The sequence below is a fragment of the Anguilla anguilla genome, chromosome 9 (genome assembly GCF_013347855.1).
Source record: "Anguilla anguilla isolate fAngAng1 chromosome 9, fAngAng1.pri, whole genome shotgun sequence".
NCBI lineage: Eukaryota > Metazoa > Chordata > Actinopteri > Anguilliformes > Anguillidae > Anguilla > Anguilla anguilla.
Genome location: NC_049209.1, coordinates 37803831 through 37820531, shown reverse-complemented (window position 1 = coordinate 37820531; position 16701 = coordinate 37803831). Strand labels below are relative to the sequence as shown.

General features: G+C 41.6%; 2 protein-coding genes across 12 annotated transcripts in view; one reads left to right on the top strand and one right to left on the bottom strand.

Moving 5' to 3' along the window:
* LOC118235201 overlaps positions 1-5986 on the bottom strand; it is a 37605-nt gene extending 31619 nt beyond the window's left edge. For 3 of the 4 annotated variants that reach the window (XM_035432338.1, XM_035432341.1, XM_035432340.1), the window contains exons 1-3: positions 4285-5986; positions 2058-2235; positions 1151-1321 (exon numbers count right to left, since the gene is read on the bottom strand). In XM_035432338.1, coding sequence (XP_035288229.1) covers positions 1151-1321; positions 2058-2235; positions 4285-4432 — 497 coding nt within the window. In that variant the 5' untranslated portion in view covers positions 4433-5986. Of the gene's footprint in view, positions 1-617; positions 757-1150; positions 1546-2057; positions 2236-4284 lie in introns of those variants that run through there. The other variant, XM_035432339.1, reaches the window with a different exon arrangement.
* A 702-nt stretch (positions 5987-6688) lies between these two features.
* The window catches only part of LOC118235095 (basic helix-loop-helix and HMG box domain-containing protein 1-like), a 70095-nt gene continuing 60082 nt past the window's right edge, over positions 6689-16701 (top strand). For 6 of the 8 annotated variants that reach the window (XM_035432100.1, XM_035432104.1, XM_035432102.1 and 3 more), the window contains exons 1-4: positions 7174-7201; positions 7656-7761; positions 8193-8301; positions 8635-8767. In XM_035432100.1, coding sequence (XP_035287991.1) covers positions 7742-7761; positions 8193-8301; positions 8635-8767 — 262 coding nt within the window. In that variant the 5' untranslated portion in view covers positions 7174-7201; positions 7656-7741. Of the gene's footprint in view, positions 7202-7655; positions 7762-8192; positions 8302-8634; positions 8768-16701 lie in introns of all 8 variants that reach the window. The other 2 variants (XM_035432098.1, XM_035432099.1) reach the window with 2 other exon arrangements.

Genomic DNA, 16701 nt, shown 5'->3' with positions numbered 1-16701 from the left:
AGAATTATGATGTTAGAACTCCATTTTAACCATCTTATGTAACTGTATAATCTTGTGCACCTGTAACCCGTGGCTGGTCAAATTATTAATGTACTCAGGCTTAAGCACGCGATATGTATACATGAAATTGTATTCGTTAGAAGGAACTCAGACTACACTGAACCTCGTTGTGAAACAAAAGCCACAGTTTGCCCTGTTGGTGTTATTCAGGAAAATTCAGGCGATGAAGATATAATCCAATCCATCGCACTCAGAGGGCAACATTCACGTGCGAAAGGGGGGCCACGTGATGCATGTTCGGGGGCATGCCTGAGCAGCACTCTGCCTTACTGCTCATGTTCAGCTACAGTTGTGTGGGTGAGTACTGGACGACAACTGCTGGGCAAACTGGTTTGCTAGTGGCAAAATTAAGCAACAAAAAGGCTGTGTAGGGAGTCTGTTGAATTGTTTACTTCTCAACGAGTCAATGTGGGCTGAAAATATTTAGTAGTAAAGAGAATATGTTATACTGATTGTTACGCAGACTATACTTGTTATACTGCTTTGGATCTCTTTGGTCTGTGTGAATGGTGAAATAGCAAGAACTGTGAGGGAAATGAGCATTGTGTGGCTTTTACCGCAAAAGAGGGGATGTTTTCCATGCGATGCTCTGCTCTGCTATTAGGTCTCCCTCCAGCCGACAGTCATCATTTTGATGATCGCTGAGGTCATAGGATAGCGTTTTGCTGTCTGACCGGACGGAATCTGACAACAGATCTTAGGGAAAGTTTGTCAAATGTGATCTATACATGTATTAACATGAATACATATTAATCAACGTATACCAAATAACTTTGGACCACGCCCTGCAAGAACCTGGTGCAATTCTCATCCTCCACGAGGACCTGGAGCTTGGAGCGGAAGGAGTGTTTCTTCTGCTCTTCCCGGTAGAGGGCGGAGAGGCTCTGCTTTGTTTGAGCAATTTCGCTGCTTACTTCCAGGCCTCGGGACTGGAGGAGGCTCACTCTCCGGAGGTCAGCATCGAGACCCTCAAAAACTGCCCTCCGTTCCTTCGCCTTCCTCGCCCGACTGCCCGGAAGTAGCCCCCTATACCCTCTATAATCATCGCCCACCACTCAACCGGGGAGTCAAAGAGATGTTTTAGACTCACCCACTCCAGGTATCGCCTCGAGAAGGAGCTGAGGGTCCTGGAGATGACTGGTGTTCATTTTCCAGAGACCCCTGCCAGCTGTTATTGGCTTCTCCCACACCAGGGACACGGTCACCATGTGGTGGTCTGAGAAGTGCACTGCCTGGATGGAATAAGCATGCACCCCCAGGCCTGGGGTGAGCAGGAACATATCAATTCTTGAAGAGGAAGCACCAGAGGAACTCATCCATGTATGTTGGGGGGGAGAGGCGCCCCCGGCATCGTGGAGGAAAAAATCCCCCAGGATGGACCGCAGCTCGTCGCTAGATCTATCTTTCCTAGGTTTACTGCGGTCTTCATCTCTGAGGGTACAATTAAAATCTTCCCCCATGACCACCGCCATTGTGCAGTATAAGAATGGTATTAGTTGTTGAAAGAGGGAGACCCTCTCTGCCACGCCTGTGGGGCCGTACACATTGATCACCCTGAGTGGGGAACCCCCGACCTCGATGTCAGTGACGAGGATTTGCCCACGCTCTACATCTTCAGATGTGACTATTTTAATGTACAGGTTTTTGATCAATGTGCTGACCCCGTCGGCCCGAGCGACATTCAAGCTGGACCAGAGAGAGTCTCCCATTTTCCATTCCCCACTCAGGACACCGTCCATCTCCCGAAAAGGGATACCACATTCCTGTAGTAGGACGATGTCCGAGGGGGCCTGCTGTAGAATGGAGAAAACTGAGTGCCATTTGTCTGGGCTTTTGATTGATCGGGTGTTGATTGTAGAAATGGTAAGCTTATGTGTCATGATGAATTATATTGTTTTAAGGTGTCGTGTGTACCAGTATTACTGTTTTGACATTTCAAGGCAGATTTTATTAATTGTGTCCATAACAGTGATCGGGTTATTTAGGCGCCTACTCACCCCCGATCCTTGTCCGCACATAGGTCCCCCTTCCTGATTGCCTGGCAGGCTCCGCCCTGGAGAGGTGGGACAGTGTGGAATTGTCCCCAGGTTCCCTTCAGCCTCAGGAGGTGCTCGAGAGGGGTGCAGCTGAGTACTCCCTGCTGCAACTGGGTCTGGAACAGGAGCCGGCTGGTCCCTGATGACAATGGGCCTCATTCACCAATATCTTCCTAAATTTTTTCTTACATTTGTTTTTGAGAAAGGTCCTAAGAAAAGTCTACGTCAGATTCATGACGTGTTCTTAAACCGCAGAATTGTTCACAACCGTGTTCTTATAATGATGAATCCCATTGTCCTCGTAAACTGAAAGTGCATGCCAGTTGTTCCTAATTAGCATAGGTAAATGCCCCGCCAATCCCCATAAAAGGGCATGAGACCGCAGGGCCGTGTGCACACAGAAATTGAAAAGAAAAGTTGAGTCACCCCCCCGATAGTGTCACCCGGTGCGGTCTGCACCCCCTTAGTGACGCCTAGTGACAAATAAGTGTTCTCTTCTCCAACATGTCCTAAGTGCTTAGTTTGTATTCAAAATTTAAACATTTGCTTTTGCAGTATAGACTAAACATTGCATAATTGAAACCCCCAAAAATAAAAGGTCACTACAATGGTTTGATTTTTATCATTTATTTACAGATGAACTCCCACTGAGGCAACCACCATCTGAGGTGGAACCTGGCACCTTAATGCTTTGTAAAATAATGGAAATAATTATTTAAAAATATAATAAATGATAAAAATATTATTGTAATTTAAACCTATAATATTATACAACTGTAGAATTGAAGAAAACACAATAACCAATTATTTTGCACAAACATGTGTGCATAAGTGTGCTCTTGAGTGTGCGTAGCTTCTGTTCTTACCTAAGAACAAATCCCAAATAAGAAAACATTAGTGAATGTCAGAATCTTCGTGAAAACTGCGTAAGTGGGTTTTAAGAAGAAAATTCTTCTTAAGAACGGTTGGTGAATGAGGCCCAATGAGTGGTGTGGTGCAGGGCTGTGACAAAGTTTTATTAACCAATTATTGCGGTGGTGATTTTCGAGGGGGAAGCTGAGGCCTATTTTGGGGGTGGATATTAATGTCCTGTCTGTATGTGGGTTTTTGTTTTAGTTGTGGTTTTGGTAGAATATGGCAAGTTATTGCTGGATTTGCGGGGTTCTCTATTCTGTTCTGTTGTTTTGGTAATGGTTCTTTTTGCCCTCCTCTTTTTCCTTGCCAACTGCCAATTGTGAGAGAAGTCCATGTCTGTGTTGGAGGAGTCCGACTCCTCCACCATGATGGGGGTGTCGGAGTCACGCTCCTCTTTAACTGGTTTTGTGCCGATTGTGGTGGGTACATGGGAAACAGAGGGTACTATGCTTTGGGGGAGACTGAAAACGGTGTTACTGGGTGACGCCGATGAGGTGCTCTGTGTGACTGTGAGTGACTCAGCCTGGGGACATGTCGTGGGATCTGACCTATTCCTGGGTTTGGGAATGGGGGGTGGTGGGGGTGATGGGGGGGGTGGCAGATGGTTGAGGGGGCGTGGTGTTTCGAGCCCTGTTCGCGTACGAGAGGGGGCAATCCCGGAAAAGATGCCCCCTCGCTCCGCAGAGATTGCAGGGCTTCAGGTCACGGCACGCCCTGGTCTAGTGCTCACCTCCACAGGTCTTGCACTTGACCACTGTGCAGGCTGTGGCTAAGTGGCCTAACTCGCCGCAGTTCCTGCACAGTTTGGGCATGCCGTTGTAAAACACCACACCCTGATTCCTCCCCAGTGTAATTGTGCTGGGGATGTGACACACCCCCCCAACTGCAGAGGGGTCAGGCTTGAGTTGGACCAGCCATTTCCTGGCCCCTGTCCAGACTCCATCCTCATCAAGCACTTTCCTGGCTTCAGATTTTACTTCACCATATCTGCCCAACCACGTACTCACATCGTGGTCCTGCACAGCTTCATTATAAAACTGCACAGTGACCACTTTGTTTTTTGTGTCGGACAGCGGCTTGATGGAAAAATTACTAAGGGGTACCCTGGAACCTCTAAAGAGGTTCCAGAACCTCTCCAGAACATTGGAATTCTTAAAGCTCACCTCAAAAATGTCTGAGGGGCCTGGAACCTTCACCAAGCAATTCAGGTCACTCTGTGAGAAGCCCATTGCCCTCTGAAGCACCACCCTAGAAAATTCCAGACGGGTCAAACCTGTCACTCTTCCAGCCTGTGCTGTAGCGTTTGAGGCAGCAGCGTTGACTCTCCCCCCGGTGGTTGCTGCCTCCACGGCGCCCCTCTCGGCTGCGCCATTCGCCCCTTGTACCACCAGGGGGGCTCTGACTGATGCTGCTGCTCCCATCTTCTCTGTTCGCCTTGTAGCACAGCCGGACGGCGTTGTGGCGGCGCATCCCTGACACTGCAGTGGTCATCCTCCCTCTCCCCCAGGCTAGGACCCGGGCTGTAGCAGTTGAAGAAGAGAAAAGAGGACCGCGCTCAGGAATTGATAGTCTGTCCCAGAGGAACCAGAGATAGGTAGGCTTTAGGGCCCAGACACGGCACCCTCTATGCCTGGGGACCTCCTTTCCAGCAGGGGCGCTGGACGTTGTTCCCCTGTTGAGTCTGAGGAGGTCCGCTGGTCCCTCTATCTACCTGCTCCTCGGCCTGGAGAGCAAGAGAGGGGAGAAAGGAGCAAGGGCGAAGGCCCAGCAAGGCTAGCGTAGCCCAAAGGTCCGCCAGACCTTCAGAGGAGAGAGAGACAGAGAGAGAAAAGGAGAAAAGAAAGGAGAGACACCTGCTCCAATTACACTCCACACACCCACAAACCCCCCGTCTCACACCTGTTAAGTGTGAGGTTAAAGATTTGTGCGCGATGAAGAGAAACCCGAGCACACGTCCTACACCAGCAGTCCTAACAAGGATTATGGGTTTGCTTCTCAGAAAGTTACAGCTCATAAGCATAACACACACTGACCCGCCCTGCTCGGAGTCTCCCCTTATATTGTCTGGGCTATGCAAATAACTTTACTTGCCGGAGCAGCCGCTGATTGGCTGCCTATCTCTAACTGTTCAGCCAATCGCCGACACTCCTGCCTCTACCCAGCTCCAAGCTGCCACACATACACAAGTCGGCAGGGAACAGGGGGGAAACTCAATAACTACTACAAGAGACGCGATACACAACAAAACTGTACAAGCACACGTAACACGAATATCTACACTTTTAACACACAAAAGTACGCTAACTACACCTAGCTACACACAGCTATATACAAGCAAGTATTTACATGGTGCCAGCAATGGCAATTGTAGCTAGCTGCCAATCGTAGCTAATTGCCTAGCTAGCTACCCCAGGGTCGCCACAATAGCTTAGCTTGCTATTTTTCCTACAGTCTAAGCTCGCGTCAGAGCTAGGTAGACTGATAGATCGCTAGCTAGAGAGTTAGCAAAGCAGATAGCTAAATATCCAGCAAGAAATCTAGAGAAATAGATAGCTAATAGCTAGTTAGCAAGCAAGAAATCTAGATAATGTTAGCTAGCTAGACAGACATAACTACAGGTCGCTAGCTAGCAAGACAAATAAAGTTAGATAACATTATTAGCTAGCGAGACAGCTAGATCGATCGCGCGCTAACTAGGAAGATAAACCATATTTTTATCTTCCTAGCTAGCTAGGGATTTTCTATCTAGCTGTCTCGCTAGCTATATGTAGGCTATATCATGGTTCAATGTATATATACAAATCAAGATATGATATATTCACAAAAGCATCGCTAGCTAGCTGACACATACAGGAATAAATAAATATCATTGACGTTGTTGCAGAGATTGACGTAACCGGAAACGTAACCCCGGAAGTGAATGGGGGGATAAACTTTGTAGGGGGATGAAATTGTTGTGACAACGCCCCTATGGGACAAATGAATGGCGATTTCCGAATTCCTTTAAAATAAATTGACATGACATTTGGACGTTTTTTTTGTATATAAAAAAATTCTGTGTCATTTTAAAAAGTCAATTGCTAACGGCTAAGTGGTTAGCCACCTGAGATGACCCGTCGCACAATTACATCATCACACATAGAGCTGTTTCGATACACACGCGAAAACCGTTTTCTTCTTGTTGTTTCCGTTAGTGTAATAAATTATACATTCTTCTGTTTTTTACAGTTGTATATATCGTTGAAAACATCTTAATATAAATAGGCTACTTGCGCTTCACAAGCGTTGCCAGGGAACCTCAAGAGCTGTGACGTAAATAACATGAGCAGCAGTGTTAGTTTTTTGTTAGCAAAATAATTGTTTCGGTTGAAAAACGACATCGGAATTCAGCGGATCCCGTGCCATTTAAGAGAGAAATGTGACCGGATAAAAACGTCCAAGTTTTAAACGCCATCTTAAATCACAGACGGTGACAGGGACGGTTATGTGAAAATCCATTCATTTTTTCCATAGAGAAATTTCCCTTTGAACCGGAATTCCATATATGGGCAAGGTGTTTGCTTGCGTTACGTCAGACTAATGTAGATGTTCAGTCGCTCGCTACGCACAGCAACCGTACAGCAACGTTCGGAACCAATCGCTGCTAGTACTTCCCCTCTAGACAGCACAGAAAATTTCCCGATAAATACGTCATCAACGATGGGCAAATCAAATTCTTTGGGTACTCATTTTCAAGACTTGAGCCAATACGAACATTCTACCAACCAACCGATCACTTTGCAGTCGACATTTGTAACTAATTTCTCTGGTGTACTGGTAAATCCTGAAAATAGGATACAGGTCGGACAAAATTAATAAAAACGTAATAAGTAAAATAATAATATCAACAAAGAAACTGCTATGGTCAAAACATTAGATAACTGATTGTGGAAAACTACCTGTCTGCCTCCATATTGCTAGCTACTAGCTGTATTAGCTAAATTGTAGTTTTCAATTCGGGACAGAATTTAGCTATCGTAGATTTATTTTAACTAGAGTTTAGATACCTCGCGAACCTGATTAATCCCTGGAATTTCCTGAGAGATTTCCGTTACTGCACAGGCGTGTTGCAACAGATGATACCTCCATAGCGATATTAAGGAAGAAATGGCACCGCAGCCAACGGGGAGAGACGTTTTATGCAGGAAAAGGTAAAGCACTGTTACCTCTAAAACGTCAATTCAAACTTTCCCTGGAGAAAACAATACATGGAATTTACACATTGCGCATATCTGGCAATAGCTGCTGAATATAATTGCAGTTTTCAAAACAGACTCGTAGTTATCGCTCAGTGATCTTGAACTAAATGACGATAGACTGTTCTTGTAACTTGAGATGGCAGGTTCAATTCTCAGCTGTAGCTTTGCTGTTGTATCCTTGAGTAAGGTACTTAACCTGTATCAAATGTCCAGCTGTAAGTGATAAATGGATTGTATGTTAATATATAACCTATATATATATATATATATATATATATATATATATATAACCTTCAGTGGCCCTGGAGAGGGGTATCTGCTAAATGCTGAAAGTAATTCTATGCATATAACAATGACAATGATGTTGTAGATTAAGTAGCTGCTATGAATGTGTGTGTGTTTTTAGTAGGAAGGTAAAGCGAGAATGGAACTCCAGCTGGAATACCAGACTGAAAGAGATTGTTGGCTTCCTGCCTATCTCTCTGCCAGCCAATGGACATGTGCTCACTAAGGTTCCTCTCTTAATTTCTCCCTCTGCTCTGCTCTCTCACTTTCTCCTTTCTTGGTGTTCCTTGCACTCTCTGCCCTCATACCACATCCCTGTACTGGCAGAGCACAGTATGTGGGTATATCATATCAGAACCGAGTCAAGTGATATACAGTCATTTGATATACAGCAGGCCTGCAGACAAAAGTAAAACATATCCCTGCTAATTTAGAAAAGAAACGTCTAAAAGTGATTTGTGACAATGCCCTTTGTGAAACGGACTATACAATTAACATTAAATTAAACTGAATTTCTATGATTGTACCTTTATTGATTTGTTAGTACTCATATGTTTTTCTGTGTAAATTCTCGGGGATCCTGCTGCGGTGGCTTTTCTTGCCCAGGTCTCATATGTGCTTCTGGTTTGTGTAACACATTTCCTGTAATGCCCTGCAGAAGGAGACCCTGGTCCACATGCTGCAGTATCTGGACTTCCTCCAGAGCCACATCCAGAGCCTGCATAGAAGGCTGCCTCCTCACTGCCTCCCACAGATTCAAGAGAGAGGTGGGACAAGTTGCTTGCATTATGTTACATTTACATTCAGCTGTTTCACACCAAAAATTCAACCATCCACTAAATGAGGAGTCTCTAACTAGAGAGACACAAGGTGTGGCCTGTTTTTTGTTTTCACCTTAGAATTGGAAGCACATTTCTCAGACATGAGAAACCAGGTGAGTAACTGCTGGTAACTGATCAATTAAGTGGCAAGTAGCTACAAAGCCCAGTAGATCCAACGGCTTTCCAGGGGAAAGATGAAATATTGCTGCTTTATGGTAGTCTAAGGTGTTTTCTGTGGATAGCATTGCACTGCATATTTCACTGCTGCTGTCATTGCAGTGGGGTTGGTCTACGAGAAAGGAGAACAGCCAGCCAGAGCCCCTGCTGGAACTAGAAACTCCAGTATGCTTTCTCAAGGCCAATCACAAACGTCTCTGCAGCTGTCCACAGAAGAGACTGTCCCTTTGCACAGGTACCACTGAGCAACATCAGCAATCATGTGATTCTAGTGATGTGTAAATTTTTGATGAAGAGAAATAACTTACCACAATGTATCTCTCTTAAATTACTATAGTTATATCATGGCCAGTGCTGTAGTGGTTAAAAAAAAAAAAAAAAGTGGGTAAAAAGGGGCCAGCCCATTTTCAACCCTGGCACATGACTAGCTGGGCCCACCTTTGTGCAGCTGGTTTATGCTGTAGTGAAAATATGAGCTGACCCGCTTTTAACATTTTGACAGTTTAATTACTATTCACATCAGGGCTGGCAGTAATCCCTTCTCACGGCTCGACAGTGCTCCCATTTGAAACTGATGGGGGTGGCAGTGTAGTAAAATGGCTAAGGATTTGATCTTGTAACCTAAAGGTCACAGGTTCGATTCCCGGTAGAACACTGCCGTTGTACCCTTGAGCAAGGTACTTAATTTGCATTGCTCCAGTATATATCCAGCTGTATAATTGGATACAGCATAAGTCACTCTGGATAAGAGCGTCTGCTAAATGCCTGTAATGTGTGCTAACTGGAAAAATAATTTTGGAACACATCTAATTGGGATGCATTAGTGTATTGCTAAATTGGGAGCACATAGAAAACCTATTAGCATGACACCCTGCTTCTTCCAATTGGTTCAGACATTTGGCTGGATACATTTGTGTAGTTTGTTTTAGGGCTGTCAAAAAGTATTCGAAGTTCTAAAACTATTCGAAAACTCTTCGAACCAAAATTTGAGCATTAGAATATTAGTTTTGGATCCCGCGTTTTTGATTCCGCGTTTTGTAATTAACATAAATATACAGGCTTTAATTTATTGCGGCGAATCATGTTCATGCACTCAAAGTTCATTTCCTGTGCTAACGTTACTTCGTCTGTCACATCAAAAATATTGAAAACTAACGGTGAAAATGGCAGCAGCATCGGAGGAGTTGGTCCCACTAGCTGGTAGTAGAAGCCCTGTTTGGGAAGTAACGTTAACACAGGAAATGAACTTTGCGTGCATGAACATGATTCGCCACAACCATCCTGCTTTTAAATGTAGCAAGCTATCTTGATCCTCGCTTTCAGAAATTAGTGCCAATAACCTCCGGTGATACTTTCAGCTCCATGGACACCTAACGTTACTGGTCAGCTAACAATTTAGGCTAAATAATGTTCCCATATGGCAGGCTGTGTTTCCTTTCTGTTCTGAAGATTTTGATAAAATTGGATGATGAAAGAAGTTAAACAAACTAAACAGAGTAAGTAATTTATGTTGTTTTAGTACAGGTATTAGCCGTTTGAATAGTTTTTGTGTTAAGAAATAAACAGGGATTTCCTATAAACAATCATTTCCCTATTATTGTGATTAATAAATGCTGAGTTGTGGCAAATTACATCCACGAGAAAGTTCTTTATTCATTTGCGCATTAGGCTATAGAAACGGCAGGGGGCTCATTTATAAAATGAACTGCGTGCACGTCAACACTTGTCTCTACCTCAAGTCATGTTGAAATTTTATAAATCACTACTTTGACGTGATTTTCTACGTAGGCTACGCGCTACGTAGTTGATCTAAAATACGTTCTATAAATGAGGCCCCCAGATGTAGTAACCTAGTATGAAAGTTCACCGATGTCCTCTATTCTACTGCCCCCTTGTGGAAAATAACGGGTAGGCCAGTTTGGAGGGAGCGTCACGTGCATATTGCGCCCGACAATGAGCAGCTTATTTTTGTGAATTATAAGCAAATGATATTCGAATATATTCGAACGCTAACTTATTACAAAATCTAATATTCGAACTCAATTTCATGGCACTTTTGACAGAAATTAGTTTGTTTCCCATTAAATCTTTTAGTATCAGTATAGTCAAATTCTGTCAGTTCTCTCAATTCAATCCTCTCGCATAACCAGTTCTTTAATTAAATCTCTTTTCAATATCAATTTTCTCAAGTAAATAACAATCTTCCCCTAAATTATGGGGTGTCTGTATTCAGTTTACATAGATAATACTAAGGGAAAATAATCAATATGCAGTATGAATATGAATATTCCAAGTAATCAGTGACTAACAATAGAATTAATGAACAATCAATATTTAATTTCTGTATGATTTTCTATGTTTCTGTCAGTAATTCTATTTTTTTAAAAGTGAAATTATCATTAGCATTATAATTAATAATCAGTAAAAAGTAGTCCAGTCTAGCAAGGCAATCCAATAAAAACATGATTTAAAAACAAAAAAGATAGTCATTTTAATAACTGTCACTATACAACTGTATCCCCTTGCCAGTTATCTTATAAAGTTATTAGATTTAGGAGGTGAAGTGGGAGTTTTTGGAAAGATACTTCCTGTATATAAATTGAATAGTAGCCTAAAAGCTAAATATAAGCAAACTACGTAGCTTAAAAGTATGGGTTCAAAGTATGTGTTTCAGGGATTAAATATAGTACTATATGTCAAATACAAGGTAATTTCAATGATTAGAACGCCCTGTTTTGTGTTTTTAATTTGCCAAAATAGTCTAAACCTCTGTCTTCCATAATGCTTTCATTTTCACATTGACTAAATTGTCTCAATTGGCCCGCTGTAATGCCACTCGCAGGAGTGTGTGTAGTGATCTGTCGTCCCAACTCGCTCGATTTAAAAACATCATTTAACCATAAGGCACTCACAATTTCCCAAATAAACTTCCTTTGACAGAAATTCTGTTATCAGTAGCCTATCGAAGACAACCTGCAACCATAGGCGCGATTGATTAGGTACATCCCAACGCCCAAGTGATGGATAACACCAGCCAAGGTCAGGCAGAAGCTACTGGAACCCTATTGTTTTTGTGCAGTTTTTAAAAATTATTATTAGAGGTCCAAGCTGCAAAACTGCTGGAACCCTATTGTTTTTGTTAGGATTATTCTTATTATTTTTCTCTGCTAAAAGTGTCTGAGGCTCAGCAACCATAAGTCCTAGAGCAACCAAATTTGGAAGGTGGGTTCCTATTGCCCCCCACTACTCAGGCACTAAAAATCACATATGTCGGCCAGATGATGGCGCTATTACAAAGGGTCATGCGTAAAAGGCCATAACCCCCACACCATAAGTCAGATCAACACAAAACTTCATTGACTGATGCATCTGAATGCGCTCTACAACTTTGCCATTGGCATCACCTATGTCCGCCATATTGTTTGCCCGCCATTTTGACTTTGATTTTGGAAACTATAACTAAACTAGAAACTATTTTCAGTAAAGATATATAGAAACATAGGCTATCCTTCAGTTGAAGGGAATAATCTTAAATTTCCTATGATGCTGCGTTCGCGTTTCTTGATGTGTTAACGTTACTGCAGTTTGCTAGGGAAACGCGAATTACTACTTTACAACAGTAATTACATAACAGTAGTAGCCTACATTAACTTTTTTTGCCTGTTTTATTTTTATTTATTTATTTGTCTTCCCCTACTGAACTAAGTTTGGATAGACTGCAAACCATCTGATGTCCTCATATTTTCCCTTGGTGGCAACTGTTACCATGAATGGATTTCATATTCATTATAGCCAAGACCTATGACTGATACATACAGCATGCTACATCTTAAACGGATGAATATTGACTGAAAAACAAGGTAAAACGTCGTTTTTTTCAATATTTCGACTGGGGTTTTTTAATGGAGGAAATTCACACATACAGATAAAAACGGCAGGTTCTACGCTTGATTTTGATGTATAGGTTGCAGGGGTTTTAAAAAAATCCAGCTGCCACACAAGGCTTGTGTCTCACTAGCTCCCGCACCTCCTCCTCGATGTGAGAGTTTCCCTGAGTGATAGCCGGGAACGGTCAGCTCTCAGCCCGCTGCCTGCTGTGTGCTGACTCGGTGGGGGCGACTACAGAATATAGCGATTACTTTTCAATAATGTGTAGTAAATGAAACGACTACTTAGTGAAAGCAAAGTCCTGTTGCAAACAGAATGGGCATTTTTATCTAGTGGCCATCTACAATGATATGAATCCATTAGAAGAAACATAATGGCTGACGCATAGAACTTATTTATTAAACGTTTTGCAACGCAGTGGCTCAAAGTTTGTTGGTGTGTATAACTGGTGCCGCCTCTCTCTCTCTCTGCCTGTGTAACGTTAGATAGAGGCTATGGAGCTGAATTTTTTTTTCTTTTTCCCCCGAATTTGAATAATAACGAGCAACTTCGGGTAGAAGAAATATCTGTTTCCATCGCATTATTCATGCTTTCCCGAATACGGTATTTGGATTCAGATACATCCCTAGCGGAAGCACTGCAGCTCTGCATACAGGCCAGCCATCTAAGTGTTACGACATGCCATCTAAGTGTTATGACATAGTAAAGGCCTTTACGGCAAGCAGCTAGGACACATCCATGACGACGCAACTAAGTAATCCGACAGCGTCTCTTAGCACAAAATTGGCCGTAAGTTATCAATATTTTATACCATCATCATGATATTCAATAGATATGTTGGGTGAAGGTATATGATCATGAGGACAAAACCATTTTAAAATCGCTCCGTAGGGGGCGTAATAGTGCCAATGCTTGGACCCATCCCAACGTCGCTTGCGGTTTTAATTTTAATTTTTTTTTTTCTCCAGGGAAAACGCTTTTATTTCTCAGACAGTGTGGTGAAAACTCTTGAAACTTGGTAGGCATGTTAGGGATGTGTGAAATTGTGATATATTACAACATGGCAGCTATTGACCTGATAGTGGCACTATAGAGCATGTTCAAACATTTATAACTTTGAAGATTCATAACTTTTGAACAGTTTGACCTACATACATGCAAAACTATTAGAAGCCCCTTTTCAAAAGGAAAAAAATAATATTATTGGGCCAATACAATGTGCAGGTTACATTCCTGCTATTTCAAATTCTTTGAAAAACACAAAAAAAATCTTCTCATGAACCATCCATCCGGTCCATGTTTTGGATTTGGTGTGATCCATCATTGTACCAGTCCCTAGCTAAATAGTCCATGCATCAACATATGACTTAATTGTGAGCCAATCAAATTACCCCATATTGGGCGTGTCTATTAAAATCACTGTAATTAATTCCAGGCATGGTCATTGGCCTTGAAACATTCTGAATTGAAGTGCAAGTCTTTCTGTGCAAAATGAAACTTGAATGGTGTCACTAGCTTGAAAAACATGACTGTTATAAACTAAGAGGCTATTTAGCATTATTTGCCATCTGAAACATAATACCTACAAATCTTCTACTCATTAACCATGCATCTCATGAAGATGCCATTTGGAACAAGTACACTTTGTTCAGCTGTCTAACTAAATTGCGAAGGAGAAGTTTTTTATGTTCAAAGATGGTGAAAGGAGAGCCAATCATATTTCAGTATATGAAAATAGCATATGATGCTAAGTAACCATACTCATTCTTGATCTGATTCCAGACTTGGTCTTTGGCCTTTAAACTTGGTCAGAAACGAAGGGCGGGTCATTCTGAACAAGACAAAACTTGAATGGTGTTCATAGCTTGAGAAATATGGCCACTATAAATAAAAGTATATCTACAGTAGCATTCATAGCCATTGTTCCATCTGAAAAAATAGTACCTAAAAAAATCTTCTTCTCATGAAGCATAAGTCTGATCAAGATGCCATTTTGAATCAGAAAACTTTGTTCAACTGCCTAAATAAATTGCGAAGGAAAAGTTTCGATGTTCAAAGATGGTGGAAAGAGAGCCAATCATATTTCAGTATATGAAAATAGCATATGATGCTAAGTGACAACATTAATTCTTGGATTGATCAATTTCAGGCTTGGTCTATGGCCTTGAGAAGTGTTCTGAATCGAAGGGCACATTCTTCAGAATAAGGCAAAACTTGAATGGTTTCAATTGGATGAACTATATGGGCACCAGTAGGGTTTAATACACTACATGGACAGAAGTATGTGGACACCTGACCTCCAACATCTCATCTAAAATTCTGTGCATTAATACTAGAGCCCGACCGATATATCGGTATGGCCGATATATCGGTCATTATTTGACTTTTTTGACGACATCGGGATCGGCAGTTATGCCGCCGATGTGCCCTGATTTTTTAATAAGTATAATAAAAAAACAATGATTATTTATCTGTACTTGTCTGTTCGAACGTTGTAATTGCTATTTACTAGAATTATCCAGTAGAGGGAGCTCTAATACAAGTGTGAACTGCAGCAGCTGACGCGCTACTTCTCTAATAAGACGTTTGTCACTCGTGCCTCATCCAATATTCTCCACTGCAAGACTTGTCTGCACAGATTCGATTGCCGCAATAAAGGTATGTATATTTAGTGAAAGTTTTTAATTAAATGCGTTTATACGACCACTATGTTTATCAATCCTCATTATCAAGCGAGCGAGCTAGCTAACATATTTGGTTCACTTTAGCAAGCTAGCTGGCTAGCAAGCCTTTATGAAGTGGCAGTGAGCACATAAGCAGCGTAGGATCTACATTTCCAGAGGACATCGCTGTATTCTCAAATAAATAACCAGGTAAAATAAAATGGTGATTGAATGTATCACACATTTGTTTTTTTTTTATCTGAGATAATGATATTAGCTACTATATGATGCTGTGTAAATAGCCAACACGTGATTGCAAGCGAGTGTGTCATCTAGTCACGCGTCATCGTAGCAAGCTAACCAGACGCAGATAAAACACTTCTAACATGAATCATTTTAAGCCATGTTATCTAACTTTGTCGTGATAACATGAGAGAAGGATTGCTGCTGGAGAAGTGAATCAACCAACAGTTAGCGCGGGTAACCTGCACGAAAGCGCATTGTAGTTTTTTTCACGTATTTCATCCAGTCAATTTAATTTCATCTAACGTTACACTTGATTCACTCTTTAGCTCCGCTAGACAATGTCTTACTCTTTGAGATCATGTAGTAGAAATAAAATAAGAAAATATAATTCATTTAACTTACTGAGAATATATAATTAGAAATAATAAGACTGTGTCAATAGCTAATGCGTTATTGTGAGCGAGTGTGTCATCTAGTCACGCCTCAGAGCGCATTGTAGTTATTTTCACCGCCTAATTCGAATGGGCAGGGAAGCTCGGTAGATAAAGTCTTACTCTTTGAGATCGTGTAGTAGGAATAAAATAAGAAAATATAATTAATGTACTGAGAATAGATACTAAGACATAATTATAACAAATTAATAACAACAACAATAATAATAATATTCATAAAAATACATGTTTGAAACTGGAAAACTGATTTTTTAAAATTAATTTTTTATAGATGGCTGGAAAAGAAAGGAGTAAAAGCAAGGTGTGGAGTTATTTTGATTTCACACACTTAAAGGTGATGTTAATATATTTAATTTAATATCTTTTACTTTTTTTTATCTAAAAAGTTCTTTGTGTTTATTTTTATTTTTATTTGTTTGCTTATAAGTTAAATGTTCTTAAATATAGAAACTTCAATAAAATATAAGTTTTTCAAATTGATTTGAAAATGTTGCACTTTTTGACAAAATATTGGTCAAAACATCGGTAATCGGTGGGCTAGGACTCTCCAAAATCGGGATCGGCATCGGACCCAAAAATCTGGTATCGGTCGTGCTCTAATTAAAACGGAGTTGGTCCACCATTTGCTGCTATAAAAACCTCTACTCTTTTGGGAAGGCTTTATACTAGATGTTGGAGCATTGCTGCAGGGATATGCTTCCATTCAGCCAGAAGAATATTTGTGAGGTCAGGCACTGATTGGGCTATTAAGCCTGGCTTGCAATTGGCTGATTATGGCGCAAATTAGCACATACAGCTAAAAACTACAGGTTCTAAGCTTGATTTTGATGTATTGGTTGCGGGCGTTAGAAAGAAATCCAGCTGCCACACAAGGCTTGTGTCTCGCTAGCTCCCGCACCTCCTCCTTGATGCGAGAGTTT